We start from the raw sequence: 14,389 nt of genomic DNA, 5'->3' as shown, positions 1-14,389 counted from the left end.
GGGGGTGGCGGCGGAGGGCGTGGCTGGGGCAGCCTGTGAGCTGGACATGTCCGCAGGCGAGCAGGAGTCGTCCCTCTGTCAGCGCTGCATCTCAGAGCTCAAGGACATCCGGCTGCAGCTGGAGGCCTGCGAGACGCGCACCGTGCACCGCCTGCGGCTGCCGCTGGACAAGGAGCCCGCGCGGGAGTGCGCTCAGCGCATCACCGAGCAGCAGGCAGGCCCCGCCCACCCCCCCACCCCACCCCACCCCCACCCCGTGCTGCACCCCACCCCCTGCTGCACCCCACCCCAGCCTTGCACGCGTGCCGTGTGCTGGGCGTGTGGGCTCAGCTCGCCTCCTGCTCCGTCTCTCGTAGAAAGCACAGGCTGAGGTGGAGGGGCTGGGCAAGGGGGTTGCCCGGCTCTCTGCCGAGGCCGAGAAGGTTCTGGCCCTGCCCGAGCCGTCACCCGCTGCCCCCACTCTGCGTTCAGAGCTGGAGCTGACCCTGGGCAAGTTGGAGCAGGTCCGCAGCCTGTCCGCCATTTACCTGGAGAAGTGAGTGCACCTGACGGCCGCCGGGGGGCTGTGACCGAAGGGGCGTCTTGGGGAGTGTATGGACTGGCGGGGCAACGGTGCCAACGAGGTGGGGTCCGCTGCGGGGTCTGGCCACGGGATGGCCGGGTGGACCAGGGTGGGGGTCGCAGAGGTGGCTGGAGGGTTCAGTCCTGGTGTGCCTTGCAGGCAGGGCTTCCTGATGACTGGATGTGGGGTGAGAGGGGGTGAGGGGCTATTAGAGGAGGACTTAGGGCCCCCCACCCGCGGGAGGGTCACTGGTGTGGAAGGTGTGTGGGCTACACCCCAGCCCCGCTCTGAGCCCCGCTCTCCCACAGGCTCAAGACCATCAGCCTGGTGATCCGCAGCACGCAGGGGGCCGAGGAGGTGCTCAGGGCCCACGAGCAGCAGCTCAAGGAGGCCCAGGCCGTGCCCGCCACCCTCCCAGAGCTCGAGGCCACCAAGGCTGCGCTGAAGGTACCGCCACAGGCCCGCGCCCTGCCGTGAGGGCCCAGAGACGCCGGGGCCAGTGGCAGGGGCCTCGGGCTGAAACGGCACCCTCTTCTCTGACCCAACAGAAGCTTCGGGCCCAGGCGGAGGCGCAGCAGCCTGTGTTCGATGCCCTGCGGGACGAGCTGCGGGGGGCGCAGGAGGTGGGCGAGCGGCTGCAACAGCGACACGGCGAGCGGGACGTGGAGGTGGAGCGCTGGCGTGAGCGGGTCGCCCTGCTTCTGGAGCGCTGGCAGGCCGTGCTGGCCCAGACCGACGTGCGGCAGCGCGAGCTCGAGCAGCTGGGCCGCCAGCTGCGTTACTACCGCGAGAGCGCGGACCCGCTGGGCGCCTGGCTGCAGGACGCCAAGCAGAGGCAGGAGCAGATCCAGGCCATGCCACTGGCCGACAGCCAGGCCGTGCGAGAGCAGCTGCGGCAGGAGAAGGTAGGTGGGCCCCGGCCGGGCCGGCGGGAGCGGGGCGGGGGCGTGGTGCGCCCTCTGGCTGCTGACCACCCTGCTCTCCCAGGCGCTGCTGGAGGATATCGAGCGCCACGGGGAGAAGGTGGAGGAGTGCCAGAGGTTCGCGAAGCAGTACATCAATGCCATCAAGGTGAGGCCTTTGCAGCCTCGTGTCCCGGGGGAGACGTGCAGGTGGTGGGCCTGGGACCTCAGGGGGGCCCCCCAGGCCAGGCCGTGCTGGGCAAAGCCTGTGGGCACGTTCAGGGGCAGGGTGGGGAGGGCAGAGCTGGCGGCCAACCAGCGTGTCCCTGCAGGACTATGAGCTTCAGCTGGTCACGTACAAGGCACAGCTGGAGCCGGTGGCCTCACCAGCCAAGAAGCCCAAGGTCCAGTCGGGGGCCGAGAGCGTCATCCAGGAGGTGAGGCTGAGGGGCAGGGCTGGTGGGTGGGCTGAGCCTGAGTCAGCAGGGGCAGGGCTGACTCTGGGTGCCTCCTCCCTCCCGCCCCCCAGTACGTGGACCTGCGTACCCGCTACAGTGAGCTGAGCACGCTCACAAGCCAGTACATCAAGTTCATCGGTGAGACTCTGCGGCGTATGGAGGAGGAGGAGGTATGACCCGCCGGGGTGGGAAGGCCATCCTGCTGCCCACCTTGCCCCAGATGTGGCCCCTAGGAGCCCGCCTGAGCTCTCCCCACGCCCCCCCGCCCAGCTCCCCGCAGCACGGCCTGTCCCCAGGCTCGCCTGACGTGCGGCCCAGCCCACCTTGGCCCGACGCCGCACTGCCCTCCCTGTGGCGGCTGCTGTGGCGGCTGGCATCTTCTCTTTCTCTTCTGTGTTGGCGCTTGCCCCCACCAGGCGTCCCACCGGCTCTCGTGTGTGTGCCTCCTCGGGACTCTGCATCGGGCTCTTTGCTTGGCCACTTGCTCTGCAAGAACCTTGGGCTGTTGGGTCATGGGGGCTGGGGAGGGGTGCCCCGAGGTGCTTGGGTGAGGAAGGGTACCTTCCCCGCCTTGTTCCTCCTGCCTCCTGGGTGACCCCTCCGTCTGGCCTACCTGCAGCTTCCTCTCTGCTCAGAACCGCAGGCTATCGAGTCCCCCTTCCGAACTGGCTCAGATCTGCGCTGATGTCCCACGCTGGCCACCCTGCCCCGCCGGGTCAGGGAGAGGGGCCCCGTGGCCAGAGCCAGGCCGCCGGGCATTCAGCGGTGCTCAGGCAGGGCTGTATGGCGGGCGCGGCTCCCAGGCCCTGTGAGCCCCCTGCTTTGCTTGCTCTCTCTCTCTCTCTCTCTCTCTCTCCCCCCGGCCCCTGTCTGTGTGTCTCTGTCGCCTGTCTGCGGGAAGAGGGGAGAACATCTGGGTCTCCTATCCCCAGGCTGGTGAGCACTGTGGAGCCAGGTTGCGCTCGCTGCCCCAAGTGCCCTGGGTGGGTGCACGCAGCCTCCCTCGGCTGGGCCGGGACCTCTGTCCCCTCCCAACCCCTGCACCGCGCTGTCAGGGTGAGCTGTGGTGGCACCGTGTCGTGTGCTGGGAGCACCTGCTCCGTGCTCACTCCTCTCTCTGGTTTTCTCCCTCTCTCTGCTGCGGCCGCAGAGGCTGGCTGAGCAGCAGCGGGCAGAGGAGCGGGAGCGATTGGCCGAGGTGGAGGCCGCGCTGGAGAAGCAGCGGCAGCTGGCCGAGGCGCACGCACAGGCGAAAGCGCTGGCAGAGCGCGAGGCCCAGGAGCTCCAGCGGCGCATGCAGGAGGAGGTGGCACGCCGGGAGGAGGTGGCAGTGGATGCGCAGCAGCAGAAGCGCAGCATCCAGGAGGAGCTGCAGCACCTGCGGCAGAGCTCGGAGGCGGAGATCCAGGCCAAGGCCCGGCAGGTGGAGGCGGCCGAGCGCAGCCGGCTGCGGATCGAAGAGGAAATCCGCGTGGTGCGCCTCCAGCTGGAGGCCACCGAGCGCCAGCGCGGCGGGGCAGAGGGTGAGCTGCAGGCACTGCGTGCGCGGGCAGAAGAGGCCGAGGCGCAGAAGCGGCAGGCCCAGGAGGAGGCGGAGCGCCTGCGGCGGCAGGTGCAAGACGAGACCCAGCGCAAGCGGCAGGCGGAGGCCGAGCTGGCCCTGCGTGTGCAGGCGGAGGCTGAGGCGGCTCGCGAGAAGCAGCGGGCCCTGCAGGCGCTGGACGAGCTGCGGCTGCAGGCAGAGGAGGCGGAGCGGCGCCTGCGGCAGGCAGAGGCAGAGCGGGCACGCCAAGTGCAGGTGGCCCTGGAGACGGCGCAGCGCAGCGCCGAGGCAGAGCTGCAGAGCGAGCACGCCTCCTTCGCCGAGAAGACGGCGCAGCTGGAGCGCACCCTCAAGGAAGAGCACGTGGCCGTGGTGCAGCTGCGGGAGGAGGCCACGCGGCGGGCACAGCAGCAGGCCGAGGCCGAGCGCGCCCGCGCGGAGGCTGAGCGGGAGCTGGAGCGCTGGCAGCTGAAGGCCAACGAGGCGCTGCGGATGCGGCTGCAGGCGGAGGAGGTGGCGCAGCAGAAGAGCCTGGCACAGGCCGAGGCGGAGAAGCAGAAGGAGGAGGCGGAGCGGGAGGCGCGGCGGCGCGGCAAGGCAGAGGAGCAGGCCGTGCGGCAGCGCGAGCTGGCCGAGCAGGAGCTGGAGAAGCAGCGGCAGCTGGCGGAGGGCACCGCGCAGCAGCGCCTGGCGGCGGAGCAGGAGCTGATCCGGCTGCGGGCCGAGACGGAGCAGGGGGAGCAGCAGCGGCAGCTGCTAGAGGAGGAGCTGGCGCGGCTGCAGCGGGAGGCGGCCGCGGCCACGCAGAAGCGCCGGGAGCTGGAGGCCGAGCTGGCCAAAGTGCGGGCTGAGATGGAGGTGCTGCTGGCCAGCAAGGCGCGGGCCGAGGAGGAGTCACGCTCCACCAGCGAGAAGTCCAAGCAGAGGCTGGAAGCCGAGGCCGGCCGGTTCCGCGAGCTGGCGGAGGAGGCCGCCCGCCTGCGCGCCCTGGCGGAGGAGGCCAAGCGGCAGCGGCAGCTGGCGGAGGAGGATGCTGTGCGGCAGCGGGCGGAGGCAGAACGGGTGCTGGCCGAGAAGCTGGCCGCCATCAGCGAGGCCACACGGCTCAAGACGGAGGCGGAGATCGCGCTCAAGGAGAAGGAGGCGGAGAACGAGCGCCTGCGGCGGCTGGCAGAAGACGAGGCTTTCCAGCGGCGGCTTCTGGAGGAGCAGGCGGCCCAGCACAAGGCCGACATCGAGGAGCGGCTGGCGCAGCTGCGCAAGGCGTCGGAGAGCGAGCTGGAGCGGCAGAAGGGGCTGGTGGAGGACACGCTGAGGCAGCGGCGGCAGGTGGAGGAGGAGATCCTGGCGCTCAAGGGGAGCTTTGAGAAGGCGGCCGCCGGCAAGGCGGAGCTGGAGCTGGAGCTGGGGCGGATCCGTGGCAACGCCGAGGACACGCTGCGCAGCAAGGAGCAGGCGGAGCAGGAGGCGGCCCGGCAGCGGCAGCTGGCGGCAGAGGAGGAGCGGCGGCGCCGCGAGGCCGAGGAGCGTGTGCAGAAGAGCCTGGCGGCCGAGGAAGAGGCCGCGCGGCAACGGAAGGCCGCGCTGGAGGAGGTGGAGCGGCTCAAGGCCAAGGTGGAGGAGGCGCGGCGCCTGCGTGAGCGAGCAGAGCAGGAGTCGGCTCGGCAGCTGCAGCTGGCCCAGGAGGCCGCCCAGAAGCGGCTGCAGGCGGAGGAAAAGGCGCACGCGTTCGCAGTGCGGCAGAAGGAGCAGGAGCTGCAGCAGACGCTCCAGCAGGAGCAGAGCATGCTGGAGCGTCTGCGCAGTGAGGCCGAGGCGGCCCGGAGGGCGGCAGAGGAGGCGGAGGCGGCGCGGGAGCGGGCCGAGCACGAGGCGGCGCAGTCCCGGCGGCAAGTGGAGGAGGCGGAGCGGCTGAAGCAGTCGGCGGAGGCACAGGCTCAGGCGCAGGCGCAGGCGCAGGCTGCCGCGGAGAAGCTGCGCAAGGAAGCCGAGCAGGAGGCGGCGCGGCGGGCGCAGGCAGAGCAGGCGGCCCTGCGGCAGAAGCAGGCGGCCGACGCCGAGATGGAGAAGCACAAGCAGTTTGCTGAGCAGGCGCTGCGGCAGAAGGCGCAGGTAGAACAGGAGCTGACGGCTCTGCGGCTGCAGCTGGAGGAGACCGACCACCAGAAGAGCATCCTGGACGAGGAGCTGCAGCGACTGAAGGCGGAGGTGACGGAGGCGGCCCGCCAGCGCGGCCAGGTGGAGGAAGAGCTGTTCTCGCTGCGCGTGCAGATGGAGGAGCTGGGCAAGCTCAAGGCCCGCATCGAGGCGGAGAACCGCGCGCTCGTTCTGCGCGACAAGGACAACACGCAGCGCCTCCTGCAGGAGGAGGCGGAGAAGATGAAGCAGGTGGCGGAGGAGGCTGCGCGGCTGAGCGTGGCGGCCCAGGAGGCGGCGCGGCTGCGGCAGCTGGCGGAGGAGGACCTGGTTCAGCAGCGGGCCCTGGCAGAGAAGATGCTCAAGGAGAAGATGCAGGCGGTGCAGGAGGCCACGCGGCTCAAGGCGGAGGCAGAGCTGCTGCAGCAGCAGAAGGAGCTTGCCCAAGAGCAGGCCCGGCGGCTGCAGGAGGACAAGGAACAGATGGCGCAGCAGCTGGTACAGGAGACGCAGGGCTTCCAGAAGACTCTGGAGACAGAGCGGCAGCGGCAGCTGGAGATGAGTGCCGAGGCGGAGCGGCTCAGGCTGCGCGTGGCCGAGATGAGCCGGGCTCAGGCCCGTGCGGAGGAGGACGCCCAGCGCTTCCGGAAGCAGGCGGAGGAGATAGGCGACAGGCTGTACCGCACGGAGCTCGCCACGCAGGAGAAGGTGACGCTGGTGCAGACGCTCGAGACCCAGCGGCAACAAAGTGACCAGGATGCCGAGCGCCTGCGGGAGGCCATCGCGGAGCTGGAGCGCGAGAAGGACAAGCTCAAGCAGGAGGCGCAGCTGCTGCAGCTCAAGTCTGAGGAGGTATCTCCCTGCGCGTGGGCAGGGATCTGGGGCGGGGTCTGCTCTCGGGCAGGTGCTCCCGGGGGCCCGCATGGCCCTGACCGCCCCCTTCCCCCTTCGCAGATGCAGATGGTGCGGCAGGAGCAGCTGCTTCAGGAGACCCAGGCCCTGCAGCAGAGCTTCCTCTCCGAGAAGGACAGCCTGCTGCAGCGGGAGCACCTCATCGAGCAGGAGAAGGCCAAGCTGGAGCAGCTCTTCCAGGACGAGGTGGCCAAGGCGCAGCAGCTGCGTGAGGAGCAGCAGCGGCAGCAGCAGCAGCTGCAGCAGGAGAAGGAGCAGCTGGCGGCCAGCATGGAGGAGGCCCGGCGGCGGCAGCGTGAGGCCGAGGAGGAGGTGCGGCGCAAGCAAGAGGAGCTGCGGTGCCTGGAGCTGCAGCGGCACGAGCAGGAGAAGCTGCTGGCGGAGGAGAACCAGAGGCTGCGTGAGCGGCTGCAGCACCTGGAGGAGGAGCGCCGGGCTGCACTGGCCCACCCGGGGGAGGTCGCTGCCTCTCAGGCCGCGGCCGCCAGAGCCCTGCCCAATGGCCAGGACGCAGCCGACGGCCCGGCCACCGTGGCAGAGCCTGAGCACGCCTTTGACGGCCTGCGGCAGAAGGTGCCGGCCCAGCGGCTGCAGGAGGTGGGCATCCTGAGCGCAGAGGAGCTCCAGCGGCTGGCACAGGGCCGCAGCACGGTGGCTGAGCTCGCTCAGCGGGAGGATGTGCGCCACTACCTGCAGGGCCGCAGCAGCGTCGCCGGCTTGCTGCTGAAGCCTGCCGATGAGAAGCTGACCATCTACGCGGCCCTGAGGAGGCAGCTGCTGAGCCCGGGCACAGCCCTCATCCTGCTTGAGGCCCAGGCGGCCTCGGGCTTCCTACTGGACCCCGTGCGGAACAGGCGGCTGGCCGTCAACGAGGCCGTGAAGGAGGGCGTCGTGGGCCCTGAGCTGCATCACAAGCTGCTGTCGGCCGAGCGCGCCGTCACTGGCTACAAGGACCCCTACACCGGGGAGCAGATCTCCCTCTTCCAGGCCATGAAGAAGGATCTCATCGTCCGGGAGCACGGCATCCGCCTGCTGGAGGCCCAGATCGCCACGGGCGGCATCATCGACCCCGTGCACAGCCACCGCCTGCCCGTGGACGTGGCCTACCAGCGCGGCTACTTCGACGAGGAGATGAACCGCGTCCTGCAGGACCCCAGCGACGACACCAAGGGCTTCTTCGACCCCAACACGCACGAGAACCTCACTTACCTGCAGCTGCTGGAGCGCTGCGTGGAGGACCCCGAGACGGGCCTGCGGCTCCTGCCGCTCACGGACCAGGCTGCCAAGGGTGGTGAGCTGGTCTACACCGACTCGGAGGCCCGGGACGTGTTTGAGAAGGCCACCGTGTCCGCTCCGTTCGGCAAGTTCCAGGGCAGGACGGTGACCATCTGGGAGCTCATAAACTCCGAGTACTTCACGGCCGAGCAGCGACGGGACCTGCTGCGGCAGTTCCGCACGGGCAAGGTCACCGTGGAGAAGATTATCAGGATCGTCATCACCGTGGTCGAGGAGCACGAACAGAAGGGCCAGCTCTGCTTCGAGGGCCTGCGTGCCCTGGTCCCTGCTGCGGAGCTCCTCGAGAGCAGGGTCATTGACCGTGAGCTCTTCCGCCAGCTGCAGCGGGGCGAGCGCTCCGTGCAGGAGGTAGCCGAGGTGGAGGCCGTGCGGCGGGCCCTGCGGGGCTCCGGCGTCATCGCGGGTGTGTGGCTAGAGGAGGCAGGGCAGAAGCTGAGCATCTACGAGGCCCTGAGGAAAGATCTGCTGCAGCCAGAGGCAGCTGTGGCCCTGCTGGAGGCCCAGGCCGGCACCGGGCACATCATCGACCCCACCACCAGCGCACGGCTGACTGTGGACGAGGCAGTGCGCGCCGGCCTCGTGGGGCCCGAGCTACACGAGAAGCTGCTGTCGGCCGAGAAGGCTGTGACAGGCTACAAGGACCCGTACTCAGGGCAGAGCGTGTCCCTGTTCCAGGCCCTGAAGAAGGGTCTCATCCCCAGGGAGCAGGGCCTGCGTCTGCTGGACGCCCAGCTGTCCACAGGTGGCATCGTGGACCCCAGCAAGAGCCACCGTGTGCCCCTGGACGTCGCCTGTGCTCGGGGCTACCTGGATAAGGAGACCAGCACCGCCCTTTCAGCACCCGAGGACAACGCCAAGACCTACTACGAACCCCGTACGTGGCAGCCCGTCACCTACAGCCACCTCCAGCAGCAGTGCCGCCCCGACCAGCTGACGGGGCTGAGCCTGCTGCCGCTCTCGGAGGAGGCTGCCCGGGCCCGGCAGCAGGAGCTCTACTCCGAGCTCCAGGCCCATGAGGCCTTCCAGAAGGCCACTGTTGAGGTCCCCGTGGGCAGCTTCCAGGGCAGGACGGTGACAGTGTGGGAGCTCATCAACTCCGAGTACTTCACGGCCGAGCAGCGGCAGGAGCTGCTGCGCCAGTTCCGCACGGGCAAGGTCACCGTGGAGAAGGTCATCAAGATCCTCATCACCATCGTGGAGGAAGTGGAGACCGTACGGCGGGAGAGGCTCTCTTTCAGTGGCCTCCGAGCCCCTGTGCCGGCCAGCGAGCTCCTGGCCGCCGGGGTCCTCAACAGCACCCAGTATGAGCAGCTCAAGGACGGCAAGACGTCGGTCAAGGACCTCTCGGAGCTGGACTCGGTGCGGGCACTCCTCCAGGGGAGCGGCTGCCTTGCTGGCGTCTACCTGGAGGACTCCAAAGAGAAGGTGACCATCTACGAGGCCATGCGGCGCGGCCTGCTCAGGCCCAGCACCGCCACCCTCCTGCTTGAGGCCCAGGCAGCCACTGGCTTTCTGGTGGACCCTGTGCGGAACCAGCGTCTGTACGTGCACGAGGCCGTGAAGGCCGGTGTCGTGGGCCCTGAGCTGCACGAGAAGCTGCTGTCGGCTGAGAAGGCCGTGACGGGCTACAAGGATCCCTACTCAGGCAGCACCATCTCTCTCTTCCAGGCCACGAAGAAGGGCCTGGTCCTCAGGGAGCACGGCATCCGCCTGCTGGAGGCCCAGATCGCCACGGGCGGCATCATCGACCCCGTGCACAGCCACCGCCTGCCCGTGGACGTGGCCTACCAGCGCGGCTACTTCGACGAGGAGATGAACCGCGTCCTGCAGGACCCCAGTGACGACACCAAGGGCTTCTTCGACCCCAACACGCACGAGAACCTCACTTACCTGCAGCTGCTGGAGCGCTGCGTGGAGGACCCCGAGACGGGCCTGCGGCTCCTGCCGCTGAGAGGGGCAGAGAAAGCAGAGGTGGTGGAGACCACGCGGGTGTACACCGAGGAGGAGACCCGGAGGGCCTTCGAGGAGACACAGATCAACATCCCTGGGAGCGGCAGCCACAGTGGCTCCACCATGTCCCTGTGGGAGGTGATGCAGTCGGACCTGATCCCCCAGGAGCAGCGGGCCCAGCTGATGGCCGACTTCCAGGCCGGCCGCGTGACCAAGGAGCGTATGATCATCATCATCATCGAGATCATCGAGAAAACCGAGATAGTCCGCTCACAGAACCTGGCTTCCTTCGACCACGTCGGCCGCCGCATCACCGCCGAGAACCTGTACGAGGCCCGGGTCATCTCCCGCGAGTCCTACAGCCTGCTCCGGGAGGGCGCCAGGAGCCTCCGCGAGGTGCTGGAGGCCGAGTCCGCCTGGCACTACCTCTACGGCACGGGCTGTGTGGCCGGCATCTACCGGCCCAGCTCCAGGCAGACGCTGACCATCTACCAGGCCCTCAAGAAGGGGCAGCTGAGTGCCGAGGTGGCCCGCCAGCTACTAGAGGCACAAGCCGCCACGGGCTTCCTGCTGGACCCGGTGAAGGGCGAGCGGCTGGCCGTGGATGAGGCCGTGCGGAAGGGCCTGGTGGGCCCCGAGCTGCACGACCGGCTGCTGTCGGCTGAGCGGGCTGTGACCGGCTACCGTGACCCCTACACGGAGCAGACCATCTCGCTCTTCCAGGCCATGAAGAAGGACCTGATCCCCACTGAGGAGGCCCTGCGGCTGCTGGACGCTCAGCTGGCCACGGGCGGCATCATCGACCCGCGTCTAGGCTTCCACCTCCCGCTGGAGGTGGCCTACCAGCGCGGCTACCTCGACAAGGACACGCACGACCGGCTGTCAGAGCCCAGCGAGGTGCGCAGCTACGTGGACCCCTCCACGGACGAGCGCCTCAGCTACACGCAGCTGCTCCGGCGGTGCCGCCGCGACGAGGCCAGCGGCCAGCTCCTCCTGCCGCTCGCGGACGCCCGCAAGCTGACCTTCCGCGGCCTGCGCAAGCAGATCACGGTGGAGGAGCTGGTGCGCTCGCAGGTCATGGATGAGGCCACGGCGCTGCGGCTGCAGGAGGGCCTGGCCTCCGTCGAGGAGGTCTCCAAGGACCTGCAGAAGTTCCTCGAGGGTACCAGCAGCATCGCCGGCGTCCTCGTCGACGCCACCAGGGAGCGGCTGTCGGTGTACCAGGCCATGAAGAAGGGCATCATCCGCCCCGGCACGGCCTTCGAGCTCCTGGAGGCGCAGGCGGCCACCGGCTACGTCATCGACCCCATCAAGGGGCTCAAGCTAACCGTGGAGGAGGCCGTGCGCGTGGGCATCGTGGGTCCCGAGTTTAAGGACAAGCTGCTGTCGGCCGAGCGTGCCGTCACCGGCTACAAGGACCCCTACTCCGGGAAGCTCATCTCCCTCTTCCAGGCCATGAAGAAGGGTCTGATCCTGAAGGACCACGGCATCCGGCTGCTGGAGGCCCAGATCGCCACGGGCGGCATCATCGACCCCGAGGAGAGCCACCGCCTGCCCGTGGACGTGGCCTACCAGCGCGGCCTCTTTGACGAGGAGATGAATGAGATCCTGACCGACCCCTCGGACGACACCAAGGGCTTCTTTGACCCCAACACGGAGGAGAACCTCACCTACCTGCAGCTGATGGAGCGCTGCGTCACTGACCCCCAGACGGGGCTGCGGCTCCTGCCGCTGAAGGAGAAGAAGCGGGAGCGGAAGACATCCTCTAAGTCCTCGGTGCGCAAGCGGCGTGTGGTCATCGTGGACCCGGAGACGGGCAAGGAGATGTCGGTGTACGAGGCCTACCGCAAGGGCCTTATCGACCACCAGACCTACCTGGAGCTGTCCGAGCAGGAGTGCGAGTGGGAGGAGATCACCATCTCCTCATCGGACGGCGTGGTCAAGTCCATGATCATCGACCGCCGCTCGGGCCGCCAGTACGACATCGATGAGGCCATCGCCAAGAGCCTCATCGACCGCTCGGCGCTGGACCAGTACCGCGCCGGCACGCTCTCCATCGCCGAGTTCGCCGACATGCTCTCAGGCAACGCCGGCGGCTTCCGCTCACGCTCGTCCTCCGTGGGGTCCTCCTCTTCCTACCCTATCAGCCCCGCTGTCTCCAGGACCCAGCTGGCCTCCTGGTCCGACCCCACCGAGGAGACGGGCCCCGTGGCTGGCATCCTGGACACGGAGACGCTGGAGAAGGTGTCTATCACAGAGGCCATGCACCGCAACCTGGTGGACAACATCACCGGGCAGCGTTTGCTGGAAGCGCAGGCCTGCACTGGGGGCATCATCGACCCCAGCACCGGCGAGCGCTTCCCCGTCACCGACGCCGTCAACAAGGGCCTGGTGGACAAGATCATGGTGGACCGCATCAACCTGGCCCAGAAGGCCTTCTGCGGCTTCGAGGACCCACGCACCAAGACCAAGATGTCGGCCGCCCAGGCCCTGAAGAAGGGCTGGCTCTACTACGAGGCAGGCCAGCGCTTCCTGGAGGTGCAGTACCTGACGGGTGGCCTCATCGAGCCCGACACGCCAGGCCGCGTGGCCCTGGACGAGGCCCTGCAGCGCGGCACCGTGGATGCCCGCACCGCCCAGAAGCTGCGCGACGTTAGCGCCTACTCCAAGTACCTCACCTGCCCCAAGACCAAACTCAAGATCTCCTACAAGGACGCGCTGGACCGCAGCATGGTGGAGGAGGGCACGGGCCTGCGGCTGCTGGAGGCTGCCGCCCAGTCCAGCAAGGGCTACTACAGCCCCTACAGCATCAGCGGCTCCGGCTCCGCGGCCGGCTCGCGCTCCAGCTCGCGCACCGGCTCCCGGGCTGGCTCCCGTCGCGGCAGCTTTGACGCCACCGGCTCGGGCTTCTCCATGACCTTCTCTTCCTCGTCCTACTCGTCCTCGGGCTATGGCCGCCGCTACGCCTCAGGGCCCGCGCCCTCCGCGGGGGGCCCCGAGTCAGCGGCAGCCTGACCCCTTCCTGCACCCCGCCTCCCGCTCTGCATGTGGCCAGGCTCCCCGCCCAGGTGCTGGGGTCTTTAATGTTTCAAGGTGTCTTCCTCCCAAGCGGTGCCTAAAATTTAACCAAAAAGTACAGACTAACACGCTAACGTGCATCTGTTGTCCAGACAGCCTGTCTCTTGGGGGCCGGGGCCAGGCCAGCCCCACGGACCACCTCGCGCCCCCCCCACCCCCCACCCCAGGTCTCCCCGCTTCTCTCTACCTGCCACTCACCGCAGCCAGGTGCCTTGGAGGGTCCAGAGCTGGGCCCCCAACTCAGCCCTCTCATCTCCCCAGGGGGGTTCCATCTGGGCGAGGTTCCCCCAGCCCTGTAGGCCGGCCCCCCCCACCCCCAGCCACCTGCTCGGGCAGCAGGCATCGGCCCCGCCAGTAGCAGGGCCCTCAGCGCCAGCGTTTTCTCCTGTTTCCGGGACTGACCTGCTTGCTCAGTGGGCCTTGCTGGGGAGGGAGGGAGGGAGTCCTGGGTCAGCCATCTCTTCTAGGCTGCCCAGGGAAGCCCCTTCCCCATGGGAAGATGAGGGTCCAGTCTGCAGACCCAGCTGGCCCGGGCCAGGCCCCAGCCTGTTCCCGGCTCCATTCCCAGCCCCCAACCTGTGCCCGAGACCCCACGCCTCTGGCTTCAGCCTTCCAGCCTCAGCTCCCTAGTAAGTGCCTTCTGTGTCCCCCTTCGCACCCCAGGCCCCAAGGACCCAGACCTGGGGTGGGAGACAGACCCTCCTGGTGAAAGGCTCACCACTGCCCAGCTCTTGGGCGTGCCGGCCGGGAATGACTGGGCTTCTGCAGGCCTCTTGCCCTCCGTGGGCCCACTGTCCCCTGGAACCTGTGGAACCCCACCCTGGGTGCTGCCTGCCTGCCTGCCTCTCCCAGGGCTCCTCAATCCCTGTGTTGGGCCTGGGGACAAGGCAGCCCAGCCCGGTGCCACCAGTCCCGTCCCATCCAGCCCCGCGCCCTGGTGGCTTCCGCCCCCGCCTCTGCTCTCCGACTGAGCTTTGCACGTCCCACTAACCCAGGTAGGTGGCGGGTGGAGGCCCAGGCTTCGGCTGCCTCTGAGGACAGAACACTAACCTGACCACGGCGGGCCTGCGGCGCTCGCCCAAATAAAAGCAATTCCAACTTTCCCGCGGGTCCTGTCTCACTTTTTGTCCTGAGGTCAGCTTGTGTGTTGGGCTAAGGGGGTGCTGCGGCCCCAGGCTCTGAGCTTGGCCACTGTGTCCTGGCCTGGGGCAGAAGAACCGGGTCTCGTGAAGACGCTGGCCGGGGGCTGCACCCCTCAGAGAAACCCAGGCTGAGTGACCCAGAGCATAGGGCGAGGTGGAGGCCGGGCCTGCTGGGGCCTGCTCAGCCCAGGTGGTGACCTGTCCCTCGGCCCAGCCCCCCAGGCTGGGTTTGTGATTGGCGCTTACGTCTGAGACGGGGGTCTTACGTGCCCTTCGGTCGGTCGTTGATTGTGTGGAAGAGGCAGCGTGACCCCTGGGTAAGTTGGTCCGTGTCGGCCAAGGGTAACCCTCCAGAGAAGGGTGCAGTCACGAGCCTGAGCGGCGGCGGTGGAGGAGGGTGAGTGGGGCAA

General features: G+C 68.7%; 1 protein-coding gene across 1 annotated transcript in view; it reads left to right on the top strand.

Annotated features, from left to right (window-relative positions):
• LOC132508372 (plectin-like) overlaps positions 1–13,939 on the top strand; it is a 34,424-nt gene extending 20,485 nt beyond the window's left edge. Inside the window, 9 exon segments of the mRNA XM_060128541.1 lie at positions 57–214; positions 357–535; positions 871–1,009; positions 1,111–1,467; positions 1,550–1,633; positions 1,797–1,901; positions 1,994–2,092; positions 3,073–6,453; positions 6,556–13,939. Coding sequence (XP_059984524.1) covers positions 57–214; positions 357–535; positions 871–1,009; positions 1,111–1,467; positions 1,550–1,633; positions 1,797–1,901; positions 1,994–2,092; positions 3,073–6,453; positions 6,556–12,774 — 10,721 coding nt within the window. The 3' untranslated portion in view covers positions 12,775–13,939.
• The last annotated feature ends 450 nt before the right edge of the window (positions 13,940–14,389 follow it).

The sequence above is a fragment of the Lagenorhynchus albirostris genome, chromosome 17 (assembly GCF_949774975.1).
Source record: "Lagenorhynchus albirostris chromosome 17, mLagAlb1.1, whole genome shotgun sequence".
Taxonomy (NCBI): Eukaryota; Metazoa; Chordata; class Mammalia; order Artiodactyla; family Delphinidae; genus Lagenorhynchus; species Lagenorhynchus albirostris.
Note: the sequence above shows the minus strand (reverse complement) of the source record. Positions and strands in the feature narration are given on the sequence as shown.